The following is a 17,327-nucleotide window of genomic DNA, read 5'->3' as shown; positions in this document are numbered from 1 at the left end:
AATAAGTACTGCTTTTGCTGTATCCAACCAGGGACATATGTGGTATGTTTGTTTAGCTTAAAATAAGATAGACAGACAGACAGACAGACACACACACACACACACACAGAAGAATGCTCTGCAGCTGTACATAAATAGAATAAGGAAGCTATGTATTAATATAAAAATATATCTAAGATACACTGCAAGATTAAGTAAAACGTACTACAGTGCAGTATGAATTATTCCCATCCTTTCTAAGAATGGGAGATGGGAGTGGTAGCTTCTTTTCTGGTCTTATAACCAACTGTTGTTAACCAATAACATCTTAAATAGGTAGTTAGTGGATGATTTAAAGTCATAAAAATAAAAATTTTCTGTATATTCTGATAAATCTATAGGAACATGATTCAAGGATTAAATAAGAAAGGCACTATTTCATGGAAATAAGTGACTTAAATTAGGGATGGGGAGGAAGGGAAGAGACGGAAGGATTACAGAAAGGCTTATAACAATTGTGACACTTTTGTTTTAATTTGTTCACAACATTCCGAACAAAATAACATCACATTTCAACTATTGCTTTTACATAAGAAGTTAATTGTTTTATCCAAAGTAGACAAAAATCTATTTCTTTAAGTTGCCAACCAGCACTTTTCCCCCCAGGGAAAGCTGTTGCTCATTTTTTAAATACATTAATAGAAACACAGAACTGCCCTATAATTGGAAGAAGAAAAAAAAAAAGAATTCCCCTATAATAGTTGGGTCTTAGCTGAAGTACATTTAATTTTTTTCTTGTCAAAAGCTGAAGCCAGAAAACAAAACAAAACAAAACAAGCTCAGTCATGATTTCTCTCAGATGTTTAAAGTCCATTAATCTTCGTTAACAATCTGCCTGTGTGGAGAGGTTCCTACATGTGAAAATGGAAAGTAAGCCTCCCCAGACTTATTCATAGAGAAGTTGAGTGGACCATTTATCCTGAGAAAATAGCTGCTGGCCCCCAATCATTACTTCAAGGAAGATAATAACCATTATTGCTCTCCAAGCCAAACCTCTTCTCTTCTGTGCCATGATAGTGTATAATATTTCCTGCTCTGGCAATGAGTATTCCACTTTTCACTCGTGTAATGCTGCTCCTTTGAGCAATCTTTGACCAAGTTCAATTTCACTGAATGCTAAGGGGAGAAACAGTAATATAAACAATTATTAATACTGGAATAAAAATGAAGACTACACATAAATTTCAGATAGAAAAATACATACAAATCCAAACAGTTGTTAAGAGAGGAAAAAAAAATACAGGATGGGCGTTTTCAAGAAAAAGATTTTGTTTTCTAACTGGTGCCAGTAAAACACTGATTTTATATCTAACTCTACCACCATAAGTATATACAAAGAGAGGCGGGTCTAGGTTCACTGATATACTGATATCCCCTGATTTCTCCTATTTCCTTAAAGATTGTCTTCCAGAACATATTTGAACTACAACCAGTGTAACTGTGTTTACACTATTCTTGTCACTGGCACACTCTCTTCGATCTGGCACATACAAAAATTCATTTCCACATTGATTCACTTTTCTGATGCTAAAGCAAACATAATTTTCTTGCTACTTCAATTCTATCACTACTTTGGTATTTCATTCATTATTATAGAAACAGGTAAGACTCTAAATATGGATTTTAAGACTACATAAAATTCTAACATACATAGATCGAAAGCAAGGAAAAGTAGGAAGGTAGACACAATTATGTTTTTTCTTTTCATGTATGTCACTATATTACATTCTAATTTACAAGTGGCGACACTTAGCTTGGCTTCCAGACTATCAAACGTTACAATCTATTGGTAGCTTTTAGTCCAATTCACTACAGAATTTCTGATATGGTTACTGATTATTTTAAGCAAAAACAGGACAATATCTATATTGTACAAACAGAGATGACTTAAAGAACATATTATTGGCCAAATTTTCTGATGACATTCTTTTTAGAACATTCAAGTTACTTTCCTCCCTAGAAGGGGAAAAACTTGCTTAAAAAGTTTCCCCTTCCACAGTTGGATCATTCTTTATTAAGCATATTGACAAAGGTTTAAATCAGTTCAAGACCTCAGCTATTGAAAGATCAAAATATTAAGGTAAGTATTTTCAGCTTGGAAATTAAACTAACAGAATTGCTTTCCATTTAAGAGTAAACATTTAAAACTTTAATGGTTAGCACCTGACCTTTACCAGGATTTTCCTACATCTCCTAGAACTCTAGAGCTGGATAATAAAGCACCGAAAACATAAAAATAACAAAATAAAAGATAATCCCAAGGTTGAGAAGTCTCCTACAAGAAGCCTATGTTTAAATCCCTGTGATACTGAGATGCTAGACCACCATGACTATAATAAAATGAATCCAATTTTTAAAAGTTTTATCCTGTTGAGAAAATAATAGTTTTAACGCTGTGCTCTCAATGTATGTGCCATACAAAACCGCATCTGTTATTTTCCGCTTGGGTATTTTTCATCGCTTTTCTCTCTGGCAAGTTTACAGAGAGAGGACTGTCAACAGACAGGAACAAATACTGCAAGTCTCAGGTCTTGCTATACCACAGGCGTCAGTCCTGAAACACTTGATATTCACATTAAAAGATCCACCAACTCTCATCATGTTTAAATGATGTCTCTAACAGGCTGCTTTCTGTAGGATTTGAGAACTTAGTAATCAGACAAACCTATCTTTAAACTCTTTTAGTTTTGCTAGGAGTACAGATTTCTAAAACACACAAGGAAGAAATTATTCCCGTTAGAATTTCCTCACTATATAATCCTTGACAGCACTTGATGTCCTCCTGAGATTTGAGGAGAATAAAGCTATACGAAATGCACAGTCATCATCCTCAGTCTACTTTAGAATCCCACAGACCATCAACTCAAAGAACACCCATGCGTACGCCATTATCCAGAAACACTATGGAGGCAAAGCAAAAAGAAGGAACAGTTAACAGTGAGTAAAATAAACCAACCATGTTTCACGGATATTTTTAAGAAGCTTTAGGTTTTCCTTTTGTTTCGGTTCAAAGACAGCTTTATGGAAAGTAAGCCACTGTCCTTTGAATACAGTCAAGATTTTCTTAGCAAATACATCTCTTTTCATAGCAAATACATCTCTTTTCATAAACACTCAGAGCCAGAGAAGCCTCATAAAAGACCCTCACGATGAGCACTAACTATAGTTCTTTCCTATAACAGACTGAAAAGCAAATACTGAAGATGAGAAAATGCCTTTAAGCTTTAAAATACCACTGTGATATTTTCAAGTATGGTATTTAAAAACAAAAAAGCTAGTTACCAATACTATCATTCTCTCATTAGCAATTATGCTAATGAGAGAAACCAAAAAGAGGCCCTGTTTCTTTATCTTGTCTGACATAGCTCTGCTTTCTGCTACTAATCAAGCAACATTAGGAATGTGATTGAGATGCAAAGAAAGAAAGAAAGCCTGGAAGAGCTACTCTTCCTGTTAATTAACCTAGGGAGAAAACAAGACAAAGGAAATAAAAAACAATCGTTTCCAAACTAAGACGCAAAAAATCTGAAAAGAGCTTTGAAAAGAGATGGACTTGATAGTTAACAATACATAAAAATGAACACTGGTTTTTACACATTTTAATCAACCAATTTAATACAAATACCTGATTTATACTTTTACACTAAATGGGCTAAGTCCCAAGTTCCAAACTGTAGTTTGCAGGCCTCTACAGTAGGGATCTTTGGAAGGATAAGGTACCTTTGGAGGACAGTGTATAAATGACTGTAAACATACACTGATTGTCCACTAGCTTTCTTAAATAGAATTTCTGAAATATTTTAGTAGGAAATTATATATAACGAGTGTAATTGATCAGATAATTTCTATTACAACATATAAATTCTGTTGTGTGTGCAAAATGTGGTAGAAATAGAAGAGAATATGGAGGAATCATATCTTTAAAGTTAGTGATACATTACAATCCAGTAAGAGTCCTTTAATCTTTTCATGAAACTTTTCTCTATACATGTTGAAATACATAATGCTTTCTGGCTTTTCTTCAAACCAAAACTTGTCAAATTCATAGACAAGGTAACCTGCAGTGAAAAATAAAATATAAATACAGTGCTCAGTAAAGGAAATCACAAACAAAGCATTTTAATGTGCAGAACCAGGGGCACCTGGGTGGCTCAGTGGGTTTTAAAGCCTGTGCCTTCAGCTCAGGTCATAATCTCAGGGTCCTAGGATTGAGCCCTGCATTGGGCTCTCTGCACAGCGGGGAGCCTGCTTCCCCCTCTCCCTTGCCTGCCTCTCTGCCTACTTGTGATCTCTCTCTGTCAAATAAATGAATAAAATCTTAAAAAAAAAAAAGTGCAGAACCCTCCTTTAAATTCCACATGAAGATATAATAATCAGACCCTATGACCCAGCAATTGCACGACTAGGTATTTATCCAAAGGATACAAAAATAGTGATCCGAAGAGGCATCTGCACCTGATGTTTATAGCAGCGATGTCCACAATAGCTAAACTATGGAAAGAGTCCAGATGTCTACTGACCCACTGACATATGAATGAATAAAGAAGAGATGGTGTGTGTGTGTGTGTGTGTGCGTGTGCGTGTGTGTGTGTGTGTGTGTGTGTGTGTGTAATGGACTATTACATAGCCATCAAAAAGAATGAAACCTTTCCATTTGCAACAACACAGATGGAACTAGAGGGTAGTATGCTAAGGGAAATAAGTCAGAGAAAGACAAATACTATATGATTTCACTCAAATGGGGAATTCGAGAAACAAGACAGATGAACATAAGGGAAGGGAATGAAAAATGAAGTAAGATGAAAACAGAGAGGGAGGCAAACCATAAGAGACTCTTAACTATGGGAAACAAAATGAGGGCTGCTGGAAGGGATGGGGGTGGGAGGATCAGATAATTGGGTGTGGGCATTAAGGAGGGCACTTGATGTAATGGATACTGGGTGTTAGAAGCAACTGATGAATCACTAAATTTTACCCCTGAAACCAATTTTACACTGTGTTATCTAAACTGGATTTAAATAAAAAATTTTTTAAAAGATATAATAATCAGAAATCATATTAATAAACTACTAGAGGGATGCCTGTGTGGCTCAGTTGGTGAAGCACATGCCGTCAGCTCAGGTTATGATCCCAGGGTCCTGGGATTGAGTCCCATATTAGCCTCTCTGCTCGGCGGGGAGTCTGTTTTCCACTCTGCCTTCTGCTCCTCCTGCTTGTACTCTTTCTTTAACAAATAAATAAAATCTTAAAAAAAAAAAACTACTAGAAACCTGGAAAACCCATTTTAAAAAAAGGAATATTTTGGTATGTTCAAAATAAGCTGGAATTTCAATAAAATATTTAGTATATCTACCGTTTGTCTCAAATGTCAATAAAATCCCTCAAATGTAGAGATACAGTACTATCAAAAAAATACCTTGGAGATAGGAAAAAGTTATCTCCAGAGATCCCTGAAACACAAATATGAAAGTAATGAGAAAACATTAGAAAGCATAAAGTACATGAAAACATTAGATAAGCATAAAGTATAATGAAGTCTACTTCATTATAAATCTAAGAATTATTTCTGCTTTCCTCAATAAACTAGTCAACACCTTCATTTTTTAAAAAAAGAACATATGGGGGCACTTGGGTGGCTCAATTGTTTAAGCATCTGACTCTTAATTTGGACTCAGGTCATGATCTCAGGGCGGTGAGATCTAGCCCCACATCCGGCTCTGTGCTCAGCATGGAGTCTGCCTGTCCCTTGGATCCATCTGCACCACCCCTCCAACCCTGACCAGCTTGTGCACTCTCTCTCTCTCAAATAAATAAAGTGTTAAAAAAATATATATGCACTCTAAATAGTAGGATTAACATTTTTGTTTTGCAATATCTTCATAAAAGTAGCCAAATAAACCATCAAAGTGTTAATGGTACTTAATAAATATGCATAGATATATTTACAATGAAAAAACATGAATTTAAAACCATTCCTAAATTGTACTTGGATTCAACCAAATATATTTAATATTATTTAACAAGTGTTATCATAGTGCTCGCCATGTACTCATGTGCAGATGTACTCTCACGGCAATCCTATGACTCAGTACTACCTTATCCCCATTTTACGGAAGAGGAAATGGAGTGTGCAGAGAGCTTTTACTTTTATTTTCCCCAAGTAATTTCTATGCTCAGTGTGGGACTAGAACTCACGACCCTTAGATCAAGAGTTGCATGCTCTACTGACTGAGCTAGCCAGGTGCCCACAGACCTTAAGTAACTTGTCCAAATCACATAGTTTACAAGTGGTCTCTATTATGTTCTAAGTTAGACTTTGTTTCCACCAGAATCTCATTTCCTCTTCTCAAAGGACTTTTAAGAAGGGATAGAAGTGATTTTTTTTTTTTTTTTTTTAATTGGACAGGAGAGGGAAAGAGAGCACAAGCAGGGGAAGCAGCAGGCAGAGAGAGAAGCAGACTCGCCACTGAGCAAGAAGCCCGATAGGGGACTCAATCCCAGAACTATGAGATCTGAGCCAAAGGCAGATGCTTAACCCACTGAGCCACCCAGGTGCCCCAGAAGTGACCTATTTCAGATAAACGGAGCAGGGAAAGACAGTGACTGCATAAAAGTGTGGCAAGACTATCATAATCACTTAATATGAAAACAAAGTAAATTCTGCTTTAGAACATCAGTCATAAATAAAGCAAACATTAACAGTTAAGAACCATGACATTTCAAAACTGAAATATCTAAGAAGACCAATTTAAGAAAGTATTTCAGATTAATCTCTTGATAAATAAAATAGATTTTGTTAACTAGGATATGTTAGAAAAGTGAAGAATAAGGCCTTGTTGGGCAGAAGGATGCTACTTCCTTCTCATTCCTAAAAGATAAACTGAGAATGGTAATCTTGTAATTATTTTTAAGTATACTTTTAATCTTTATTTCATTCAAAATTTAGCTTGTGTTTACAGCAGAACAATAGTACATCTACAGAAATTACATATTTGTGTATAAATTGAATCTGTGCTCTCCCCTACCCCTACTCTCATCACTTAATAGGTATGTACAATAAAAAATTTAGAGATTAATAATCTGGGTAGTATGAAAAATAAGACATTTATCTAAACTTTATGGTATTTTTGTTTTAGTATTTTTGGCTATTAAGTTTTAGCTATTTACTATACATATAAATCCTTTAGATTGCTTTTTTTTTTTTTTAATGTGGGTTCTACACTGGGCATGGACCCCAATGCAGGGCTTAAACGCATGACCATGAGATCAAGACCTGAGCTTAACCAATTTAGCCACCCAGGCATCCCAAAACTGCTTTTCATTACTGTCCTCGGCAAATGATTACTTAGATCTGGAACAAACTGCTCAAGTATAAAGTACTAGAAATTTCTTGCTTCAGAGCTGGGTTATTGGTCTATAATGTAAATTGGTCTCAGAGAAAGACCTGCCTAAGGTCCTGACACTGTAATGGCTAAGTTGATGAAACATCAAGAAACTGCAGGAGTTGACACCAAAATTATAGGAAGCGAGCTAGCAGGGCCTTACATGACATAGACTCTGAAATCCTTGCGGGAAAGGATGGAAAAGAGTTGTTTCCACAAAGCACATCTATTTTCCTCTTGACTCTAGGAGTCCATGGAAATCCCACACAAAATTTCTAACCTTAAAATTCCCTGTGTACTTTTACTGTCTCTAACCAAAGCCACAGGGGCTCCGGATATTTTCCAACAGGGGTTAAAAATAAGGGAACCAGGGGTGCCTGGGTGGCTCAGTTGGTTAAGCAGGTCGTGGACCTGGAGTCCTGGGATCTAGCCCCACATCAGGCTCCCTGCTCCGCAGTAAGCCTGCTTCTCCTCCTCCTTCTGCTGCTCCCTCTGCTTGTGCTCTCTTGCTTGCTCTCTCTCTCTCAAGTAAATAAATAAAATCTTAAAAAAAAAAAAAAGAAAGAAAAGGGAACCACAGGAATAGGGATTGACTGTAAACTGGCCTGAGGGGCCTTGTGGGGTGACAAAAATGTTCTAAAATTGGATTATGATGTTAGTTGTGTAACTCAGCAAATTGACCCAAACTCGGCGAATCGTATACTTAAAACGGGTGAATTACTGGAGCGGTATCTGGAGGTGCGTGCTGCATGAAGGGAGTGTTTTGGTCTTGAAAATGAAAGCTTTAAAACTGCTAAGTCTTTGGCCTCATTTCTGCTCTCTTTGCAGTGTCTCGAACAGCAGCTGGCACCAAGTGCGTGAATGCCTGAATGCGAGGTATGGAATTCTATAGTCTGACAGGGATACTCTGAAAGAGAAGGAAAGAAGAATAATGCAGAAATGGATAACCGAAGGAACAAAGTCTCTGGTAAGACTTCCCAGAGAAGGTCATGTCTAAACCGAGATTTCCAAGATGCGCAGGGGTCACCTGGACAGAATGGAAGAAGCAGAAAGGGTGTTACAGGCCGAGCGAGAGGTCGAGAGTCAAAAGAGTGTAATACATTTGCACAACTAAAAGGCCAGGTGCCCACATTGCAGACAGGGGGGAGTTGGTGTCTGGCAAGAGAATGAATCTGGAGAGGTTACCAAGGTATGGATTATGAAGGGCCTTGTAGTGGAACCTTTTCAACAATTGTAGGCAGTGGAGCAAAATGATTTGATTTTCATTTGAAGTCATTCTATCTGCAATGTGGAGAAGAACTGGAAGAAGGTCATCACAGAGAGACGACTCAAAAAGCTGTCACAGTGACCCACTAACAAAAGGCCTCGTGCTGCGCAGTTACAGCGGGGATGGGAAAAAGTAAAGAAGGGCAAGAGATACTCAGCACCTGACAAACCTGGGACAAGGGATTAAGTGAAGGCAGAGGAGGCTGTGGGAAGGAGAGACTTGAATGATGCCTTCAACGTGCAGATGAAGAAGTTATGATTCAGCCGTTTATAACCAATTAGTTTCCTACATTCTGCCAACATGCAAGTGGCATTCTAAAGACACAAAGAGATCAAGAAAAGTAGAATGTGAAACTATGCTAGGTTTAAAGTCTTTGCTTCTGAGCAATAGCTTCACAGATCAATTTACTTAATTAAACCTTTAGTGTGCAAATCACAAGAAAACTTAATGGAACAGTAATAATAATGACTGCATTAGGAACCAGTTAGTAAGTACCCCCAACCTAACACAAGAAAGCCTGGCCTTGAAGTGGGGGTTGGGAGAGAATGTTCCTTTAAATTTGATTTCCTTATAAGACTAACAAAATAATCTGCAAATGGATTGTTCTTGACTCAACAGCATTCGCTAACAAGTTTACAAGAGGAAAAATTCGTTTTATAGTTGACTGGAAAATGGATGTCTACAGGAAAACTGCATAAATCCTAAATTAACATATATGTGAAAAAATGACCTTGCTGAATTTTTTTATTCAGCAAATACAGAAACTGAGGATAAAATATTCTTGGGGACTCATCTTCCATTATTTCCTTCTTTTCTTTTTTCTTAAGGTTGACTTATTTATTTGAGAGAGAGCAAGAACATGAGCAGGGAGGAACAGAGGGAGATGGGGGAAAGAATCTTAAGCAGACTCCCCACCCAGCATGGACCCGACATGGGGCTCAGTCTCACAACCCTGATATCATGACCCGAGCTACAATGAAGGGTCAGACGCTTAACTGACTGAGCCACCCAGGCGCCCCCCTTATTTCCCTAAGAACTTAATAAAATAAAATGTCAAGCGTAAATTACATATTTAGTAGAAATATGTCTAGAAATATCTAGTTTTGACTCATTTTAATACGCACAATAAAACTGATGAAAGTGTTCCATCGTCGGTATACCAGGAACAAAGTTGTAGAGATGAAATTTCAAAGCTTCACTCTTCAGCAAGCTATAAGCCATCTCGGTAAGGTTGATTCCAACTATTGCGTAAGAGTACCTATGTCAGAGACATTACCAGTTACACCAGCTAGCCAAATAGCTCATGATATAAATTTAAAATTATGCAAGAAATTAGTGAAAAATTACTTTGATGCATTTCTAATACAGTACTGGTTTTATGAATAGATAAAAGATTTTTATTTTTTTAGAGGCCTTTGGTTTTTTGGATATAATCTAAGAAGTAATAATGAAACTTTGGTCATACAAATACCAAAAACCTTTTAAAGCCTTAAAAAAAATTAAAAAGACTCTGAAAAACAATCTGAGGGTTTTGAAGGGGTGGGGGTGGGAGGTTGGGGAACCAAGTGGTGGGTATTGGAGAGGGCACGGATTGCATAGAGCACTGGGTGTGGTGCAAAAACAATGAGTACTGTTACACTGAAAATAAATTTAAAAAAAAAATTAAAAAGAGTACACTCTCATTGGTTTCTAAAACACACTGGGTAATCTGACATTTTCTCCTCCATTATCAGGGTATTTATTTTTATGATGTAATATTGTTATGTTTTTTCAAAGGCAGGTATCACTGTAATATAATAACAAAATAATTATGATAAAGCTGATAATCGAACCTCAACTACATTTCACTTTACAATTTTCAAAGCTATTTCTCATTTTCCTATATCTACGTCAAAGCTATTTCCCATGTCTATTTTCAAATCTATTCCTCAAGAAACTTTCAGAAAGTTCCTTACCTCCATTTTCTAACAAACTGTATCTTGTGACAAAAATATATTGAAATAATACAAAATTTGTATACGATCACATTTCACCTTAAAAATAATGGATCATGTACCATCTTTATGAAGTTCTTATTAATAAAAATAATCTCACTTTTAAAAATACCATGAAATACTTTCAAATTCAGATAATCTAATCAGTATTTTAAAATTCAAGAATTTACAATTTCTTTGAGGTATCCAGCTTACCCTAATTTTGGATGATTTGAACGGGAAAGAATCTGGTGAGCTTCACTGGTATAATTTTCACTGAAATACCTTTAAAAAGTTGAAGGAAAATAGTAAAATTAACATGTTATTCAAATTAAAGATATCCAGAAGAAATTTAAAAAGCTAATGTCAACAGGATATTCCCCGGACTGCCACAATCATCCCAATCTCCATCTCAAATCGCTTCTGTGACTCTGAAATGCTTGTGAATCAACCTTTAATTCTGAGGGATCAGGCCTATCTAGTTAGTACAGGACAGGAGCCCTTGGCAACGCTTTGAAGTATTTGAAAAAGAAATGATTTAACAAGAGACTTTCTACCTACCTTTAAAAAAATCTAGAGTCCTCTTTTGTTGTTGTTATTTTAAATTTTCTATAAAATAGTGTGTGTGTACCTGTTGGGACATTCATCCTTTCTCCTAGGGTAACGCTTTCTATTGCAACTGGAATCTGTACTGTTTAATGCCATTTTCTGTGCAAACAGAGGAAAAGCAATAACCTTTATTTTGCACTAAAAAAGCCCTCCTTGATCAGTGGTATAACTAAAATGCTGGCCATAAAACGCAAGTATTAGCGGGTATAATGGAAAAATATATGAAGCTACCTATTCATAGGCTAATACATCCTGTTGTCTTATACTAATGCAACTTCTTTGAATTCTTCGAGAGAGGGACTAAATCTTCTGTACAGCCTCCTGGGTCACCTCATGACGAACTGGTATTCATGCACATACACACGTATGACTGACTGGATGTTTGTATGAGGGTAAGAAGTAGAATAAACAGAGGGGCGCCTGGGTGGCTCAGTCGGTTAAGTATCTGCCTTTGGCTCAGGTTATGATCCCAGGGTCCTGGGGTGGAGCCCCACATCTGTTCCCTGCTCAGCGGGGAGCCTGCTTCTCCCTCTCTTCCTCTGCTTGCTGCTTTCCCTACTTGTGCTCTCTCTCTGTCAAATAAATAAATAAAATAAAATTTAAAAATCTTAAAAAAAGGTAGAATAAAAAGTGGCTTTCTATGGCTCATATAAATTTTAGAAGGCACAAGCACTGAAATTTTCACACAACAGAGAAATTTCTAACCAAGTTTTCTCATTTTCCTTCTATAGATTAATACTATAGACTTCCATTTTTCTTTACTACTTTTCAACCCATTAAAAAAAAGGTTGTTAATTTAGAACTCCATGAATGAAGGGGTATCCATGAACCACCTTAAATTCTGCATACATTTTTCTGTGTGTACATTTCCTGGGAAGAGAATATATAAAACTTTCACCAGATTCCCAAAGGGATATGTAATTCCCCAGACAAAAAGTCCTGTTTTAGTGCAATGCTTTCCTTACATATACTAAATTTTCTCCTTTATCCCTAGGTTGACTCTAAGGATGCCCTTACTAAACTATCTTTCATTTTTTGTCATGATACTAATACAATTCAGTATTAATATTTTTAGAGCCAAACTACTCTTAAAGTATCCAATCTGTAACACAGAACAACTTTTAATTTCCTTAATGAACTTAGTCAACCCCTATCTTAACAGCATCTATGCAAAATGAACATCTATGCAATAGCAAGACTATTCTTTACAATAATCTGTAGAGTCCGACCCCTTCCCTCCTTCCGCCTTCCTTCTTCCCTCTCACCTCTTGCCTGCCTGCCTTCCTTCTCCTTTTCTACATACATTTGGCCTTAATTAGTATATTCAACGTAGCTGCTTCTATTTCCTCATCTATTCCGCTTTCTTCAGTCTCTCCTGAATTCATTTTCTGTACAATATCCTTTCTTCTACACCTGCCTCAACATTCACTTACTTAAGTATCATCATCAAACTACCAGCTATCCTTTAAAGCAACAAAATATCTCAGGAGATTAGATGACAAAGGCCAAGAAAGTTAAAAAATAAATCACATAAGGGTGTTTGAATAGCTTGTCTGGTTCTTGACTGTATCTTTACTTCAATCCTGAAGACTCATAGCTCCATACACAGGACAACAAACATAATTATAGGGGAATCAGAATGGATTTTTCATGTTTTCAACCATCTCTAGTACATCATTGGTAATCAAGTAATTACTAATAAATGTAGTCTTTGTCATTTTTTAAATCAGTAGATACCAGCTCTAAATGTAAGTATCTGTAAACCACTTAAAGGTCTATCAGAATCCCTTGCCACAATCTTGAATCAAATCCTACTCACTTAAATTTTAAGCTACATTAAATTCTTTCTCTGGCAAATGCTGAAAAATCTTTATTTCTGAGAAGCAAGGTTACTCAATAAAGAGAAAGGAAACACTATGGGGTGCCTGGGTGGCTCAGTCAATCGTCCAACTCTTGATTTCGGCTCAGGTCATGGCATCAGGGTTGTGAGACTGACCCTGTGTTGGACTCCACATGCTTATGATTCTTTCTCCCTCTCCCTCTGCTGCCCGCCCATCCCCCCACAAATGCACTCTCTCTTTAAAAAAAAAAAAAGAAACACCAGAATAGTGTCTGATTAACTGAGGTTGAAATATCTGTGTAGTTTACAAGTACCAAGAAGAAAGATGGTCTTTAAAGGCTACGAACAAAGAATCCATGTGTTCTGAAAAACAATGAATTTTAAAATATTTTATAATTTTTCCAAGTGGAAACAAACTGCATTTGTTCTACTTCAATTCCAACTGGAAGTTTATCAAAGCAGAAAACTGGCAATCTCATTTTTAAAATTATTACTTTGTAATTTTTTCAAAGACTATATTTATTTATTTGAGAGAGAAAGAGAGTGCACAGTGAGGGGAGGGGCAAAGGGAGAAGCAGGCTCCCCACTGAGCCCAATGCAGGGCTTGACCCCAGGACCCCGGGATCTCATCCTGAGCAGAAATCGGACCTTTAACCAACTGAGCCACCAGGTGCCCGTATAATTATTATTTTTGTATTGTGTTGTAACTTTGGCAGGTATACTTACAGGGAATCTTTATAATCTTTATACTTACAAAATTTAGGTATTACAGAAAATTAAATACTTTTATGACTGGAAAAAATTATAGATATTGAAAACCTACTATGTCTTCTATTTTCCCCCAAATAGCTTTATCTATACAGACCTATTAATAATATCAGCACAGTTTTAGGACTAACTTTTCATAGTAACAATTATCCAAACTTTGCTAATGGTTAGATTTCCCATTCTAGGCATTTTATGGTCTATAAATAACAATTCAAGGACAGACATTAAGAGTGGAATCTTAATTTGCGTATCCACAACCATACTAATCTTCCAGTTTACTTTCTAGAATAGTTTTGGCCATCTATTCTGATTTTAATTACATATTTGGGGATTTCATATGTATGCCCAAGCATAAGTATTAAAGGAGGAATAAAAAGAGAGAGAGAGTTCATATAGGCTCTGAAAAGTCAGGGCTTTTAGATCACTGATCACAGATGGTGAAGAGACTTTATTAGTATCAAGCTATATTTCCAAAATGGAACTGGAGAGCCAAGAGAGAAGTGGCAAGAAGATAAAATGAGTAAGAGTATACATGCTTCCTTAAGAGGTATCAGAAAGCAGGAGGAAAGAGAAAGGAAGAAGAAAGATATCAGTAAGTAAAGAAATCACACACACACACAAAATGTTTCCAATGTCTTCATATTGTTGCCAGGATATTAGGAAATACTTTAAGCACCACAGGTATTAAAATTCAGAGATGGTATGAAACAACTGGATCAATTCTTACTAGAATTTAACAATACTGGAGGTTACACGTCATTTCAGAGAAGAAAAAATGTATTTCACTTACACAAGGTTGATTAATCCAAGTATCCCCATGCCTCTGAAGTCTGTTTTGGGATCATCACCCTGGAAACCAATGTCAGCCCACTGCTTGGAGATTCTAGCCTTCAACTTTTTCGTGGGCATTAGTAGATTCCAAAGCTGTACAAACATACTTCCATATTACAAATAATAGCGATGTTCTTAATTTACTAAGACATTTCTCTTCTCACAGCTGACATATAAGTAAGCTGAATGCTTTCAATTAAACAGCTTTAGTAGACAAATCATAGGAGTTCAACAAAGACTATATTTAGAGAACTTTTCAGTTACCCTTAAAAATGCAGCATACTTATTCCAATTTAAAAGACTGATATTAAGAATAGATTTTAAAAAGTGACAAGTATATAGAAATCTAAAACAATGAGATACCTTTATTTGCTATATATATTACCTAGTAAATAAAGGTATATATATATATATATACACACACACACACACACACACACACACACACACACCAGGCTTGGTAAACTGCCTCCTTAAGAAAAAACAAAACAAAACAGTGTTAGGGTCTTGGCCCTTCACTCAAATACTACATACTAAAATAGGCTCCACTCTAATGGTGGGTCCCTAAACGGAAAAAGGGAAACAGAGGGAATCATGAAGAGGTAAGACTGACAGTATTTGAAGCCATACAATTATTATTTTACAAATTTTCATAATTTTAGAAGAAAAAATAATATGGCTTGGTTTTAAGTAAATATGTTCCTTAACACGGAACATTTAAAAACAGCAATCACAGATTAGCAACTGACTAACCAATGCAAAACAAAGTTTAAAAAATTTAATCATTTTCTAAATTCAACACCACAAGTCATCAAACAAAACAGACTTACAAAAGTTGATTAAAAAGTGTGTAAATATTTGCAGAACAGAAATACTTGCATTTTTTTCCATTTCACTACCATTTCAGGCATTGTTGAGTAAAGCACTCCTAATGAAAGGAGTATCCTGTCACCTAAAATAAAATGTGAAGACTTGTGACCTTACTTTAAAGACGGTCAGGACTCTGGCCCTGAAGCTAATCCAGTCATTAGACCGGGTTTTTCTCTGGTCCCTTCTCTTTCTACTAACACATCAGTGTCTCTCCACGAGTTCGGCAAGGGGTTTGATTATGCCAGTGATAAAGCCTCAGTGATGTGGGGAGAGACACAGTAAAACCAGTAACAGTCAAGTTAAATATGCACAAATATCAAATTTCTGGGTTCTACCCCTGGAGATTCTGATTTCATGGGGCAAATGTGAAATCTTACACTGTAAATATAAGACCTTGGTTAACTTTCGTGAAGGTGGTCCTTAAACTACAGATTAAGGAAGCATGTACCTACTTAGCTCTTTATCCACGAACACCGCGGAGTATGCGCAGTGGCTGTGGGATTTACCACCAGCAACTGGCTCTCTACCTTGAAAATGGAGTCTCATAATGAATCAACAAAATAAAAATTCTCTTGACCAAGATGCTAGGATGTGTATCTTACCCTTCTAAAGGGAAGGCATCATGTAGAAAAGGTCAGAAATTAAGGGAATAATGTAAACAATGAAGATATAAATGGTGGCCAACCTCCCGTTAAATATAAAGGTTCAGTCTACACCAACAGCCCTTTGAGGTGTGTAGTTTCATTATCCTCATTTTACAAAATCAATTTTTATTTTTAATTTTAGGTGAAGTGTATGTTTATACTTTCTCAGAAAAAAAGGGTTTTTTAAAAAAAACTTTTCTGTTTACTTAGAAATTATCTGTTACTTAGATATTATCAATGTCTCTTTCCATAGCACTTTTAGATACAACAAACTCCTAACTCCAAGTACAATGTGCTATGTTCTTTATTTTATCCCTTTAAAAATGAAATTGGCCCCAAAGAAAATTACTTCACCTCCTCCGGCCTTAGAATCCTCATCCCTAAAACTAGAACGAAGCTGATAGGCTAGATGATCTGGAAAGCTTATTCCAGGTTTAGTAATCTCTACTTTCGTCCTCTCACTGGCCTTATGTATTTATACTTTAGAAATAAGAAATAGGAAAATTCAATTACTTTCTTAATTTTTAAATCTATGGTGGCATCATTTGGCAATTCACATTCTGTAAATCCCAAAATTTTTGACATAATAATATGAAAAGGGACAGTCATGTTCACAATTTCTAAGTAAGCTAAAAAAGAATGCCTACCTTATACAAGCAATTTACATAAAAAGTAGGGGGAACATCTGAAGCTTGCGGACTCATCAGTTGAAAAGATACCTCTCTCAGTAAGTTTTAATTTATTTCAGAATTAAAAGCATTAAAATAAAATTTACATGAATATATTTTAATGAGGCTTATCAGAAAATTGCAAAAATAGCTAAATCTTTCACCAACAATAATAAGGGGCAAAGAAACTGGATGATTGGTAAGCCTCTAGAATCTGCACACAGACTTTACTGGCTTAGATAGAGAAAACAGAAATTTACCTTGAGAAGCAGCTTTTCATGTTGGAGGTTATCAGAGTCATATGGCCTTTTCCTCACACTTTCTACATCCAAATAGAGCTGTTTATAACCCGATATCTGCAGTAAGCATGCCTTCATACAGATTTTAAAACTGAAAATGAGAAAATTATTATTTCTAAAAATTGTTCCTTCTTACC

The 17,327-nt window shown here is 36.1% G+C and overlaps 1 protein-coding gene across 2 annotated transcripts in view; it reads right to left on the bottom strand.

The window, feature by feature from the left end:
• Window positions 1-485: 485 nt before the first annotated feature.
• The window catches only part of ELMOD2 (ELMO domain containing 2), a 29,536-nt gene continuing 12,694 nt past the window's right edge, over window positions 486-17,327 (bottom strand). For both annotated transcript variants that reach the window (XM_059378583.1, XM_059378591.1), the window contains exons 5-9: window positions 17,152-17,281; window positions 14,669-14,802; window positions 10,878-10,946; window positions 9,813-9,946; window positions 486-4,097 (exon numbers count right to left, since the gene is read on the bottom strand). In XM_059378583.1, coding sequence (XP_059234566.1) covers window positions 3,952-4,097; window positions 9,813-9,946; window positions 10,878-10,946; window positions 14,669-14,802; window positions 17,152-17,281 — 613 coding nt within the window. In that variant the 3' untranslated portion in view covers window positions 486-3,951. The remainder of the gene's footprint in view (window positions 4,098-9,812; window positions 9,947-10,877; window positions 10,947-14,668; window positions 14,803-17,151; window positions 17,282-17,327) is intronic.

Source organism: Mustela nigripes, chromosome 1, assembly GCF_022355385.1.
Source record: "Mustela nigripes isolate SB6536 chromosome 1, MUSNIG.SB6536, whole genome shotgun sequence".
Classification (NCBI taxonomy): domain Eukaryota; kingdom Metazoa; phylum Chordata; class Mammalia; order Carnivora; family Mustelidae; genus Mustela; species Mustela nigripes.
The sequence above is the reverse complement of the archived record's forward strand: the minus strand, read 5'-3'. Positions and strand labels throughout refer to the sequence as shown.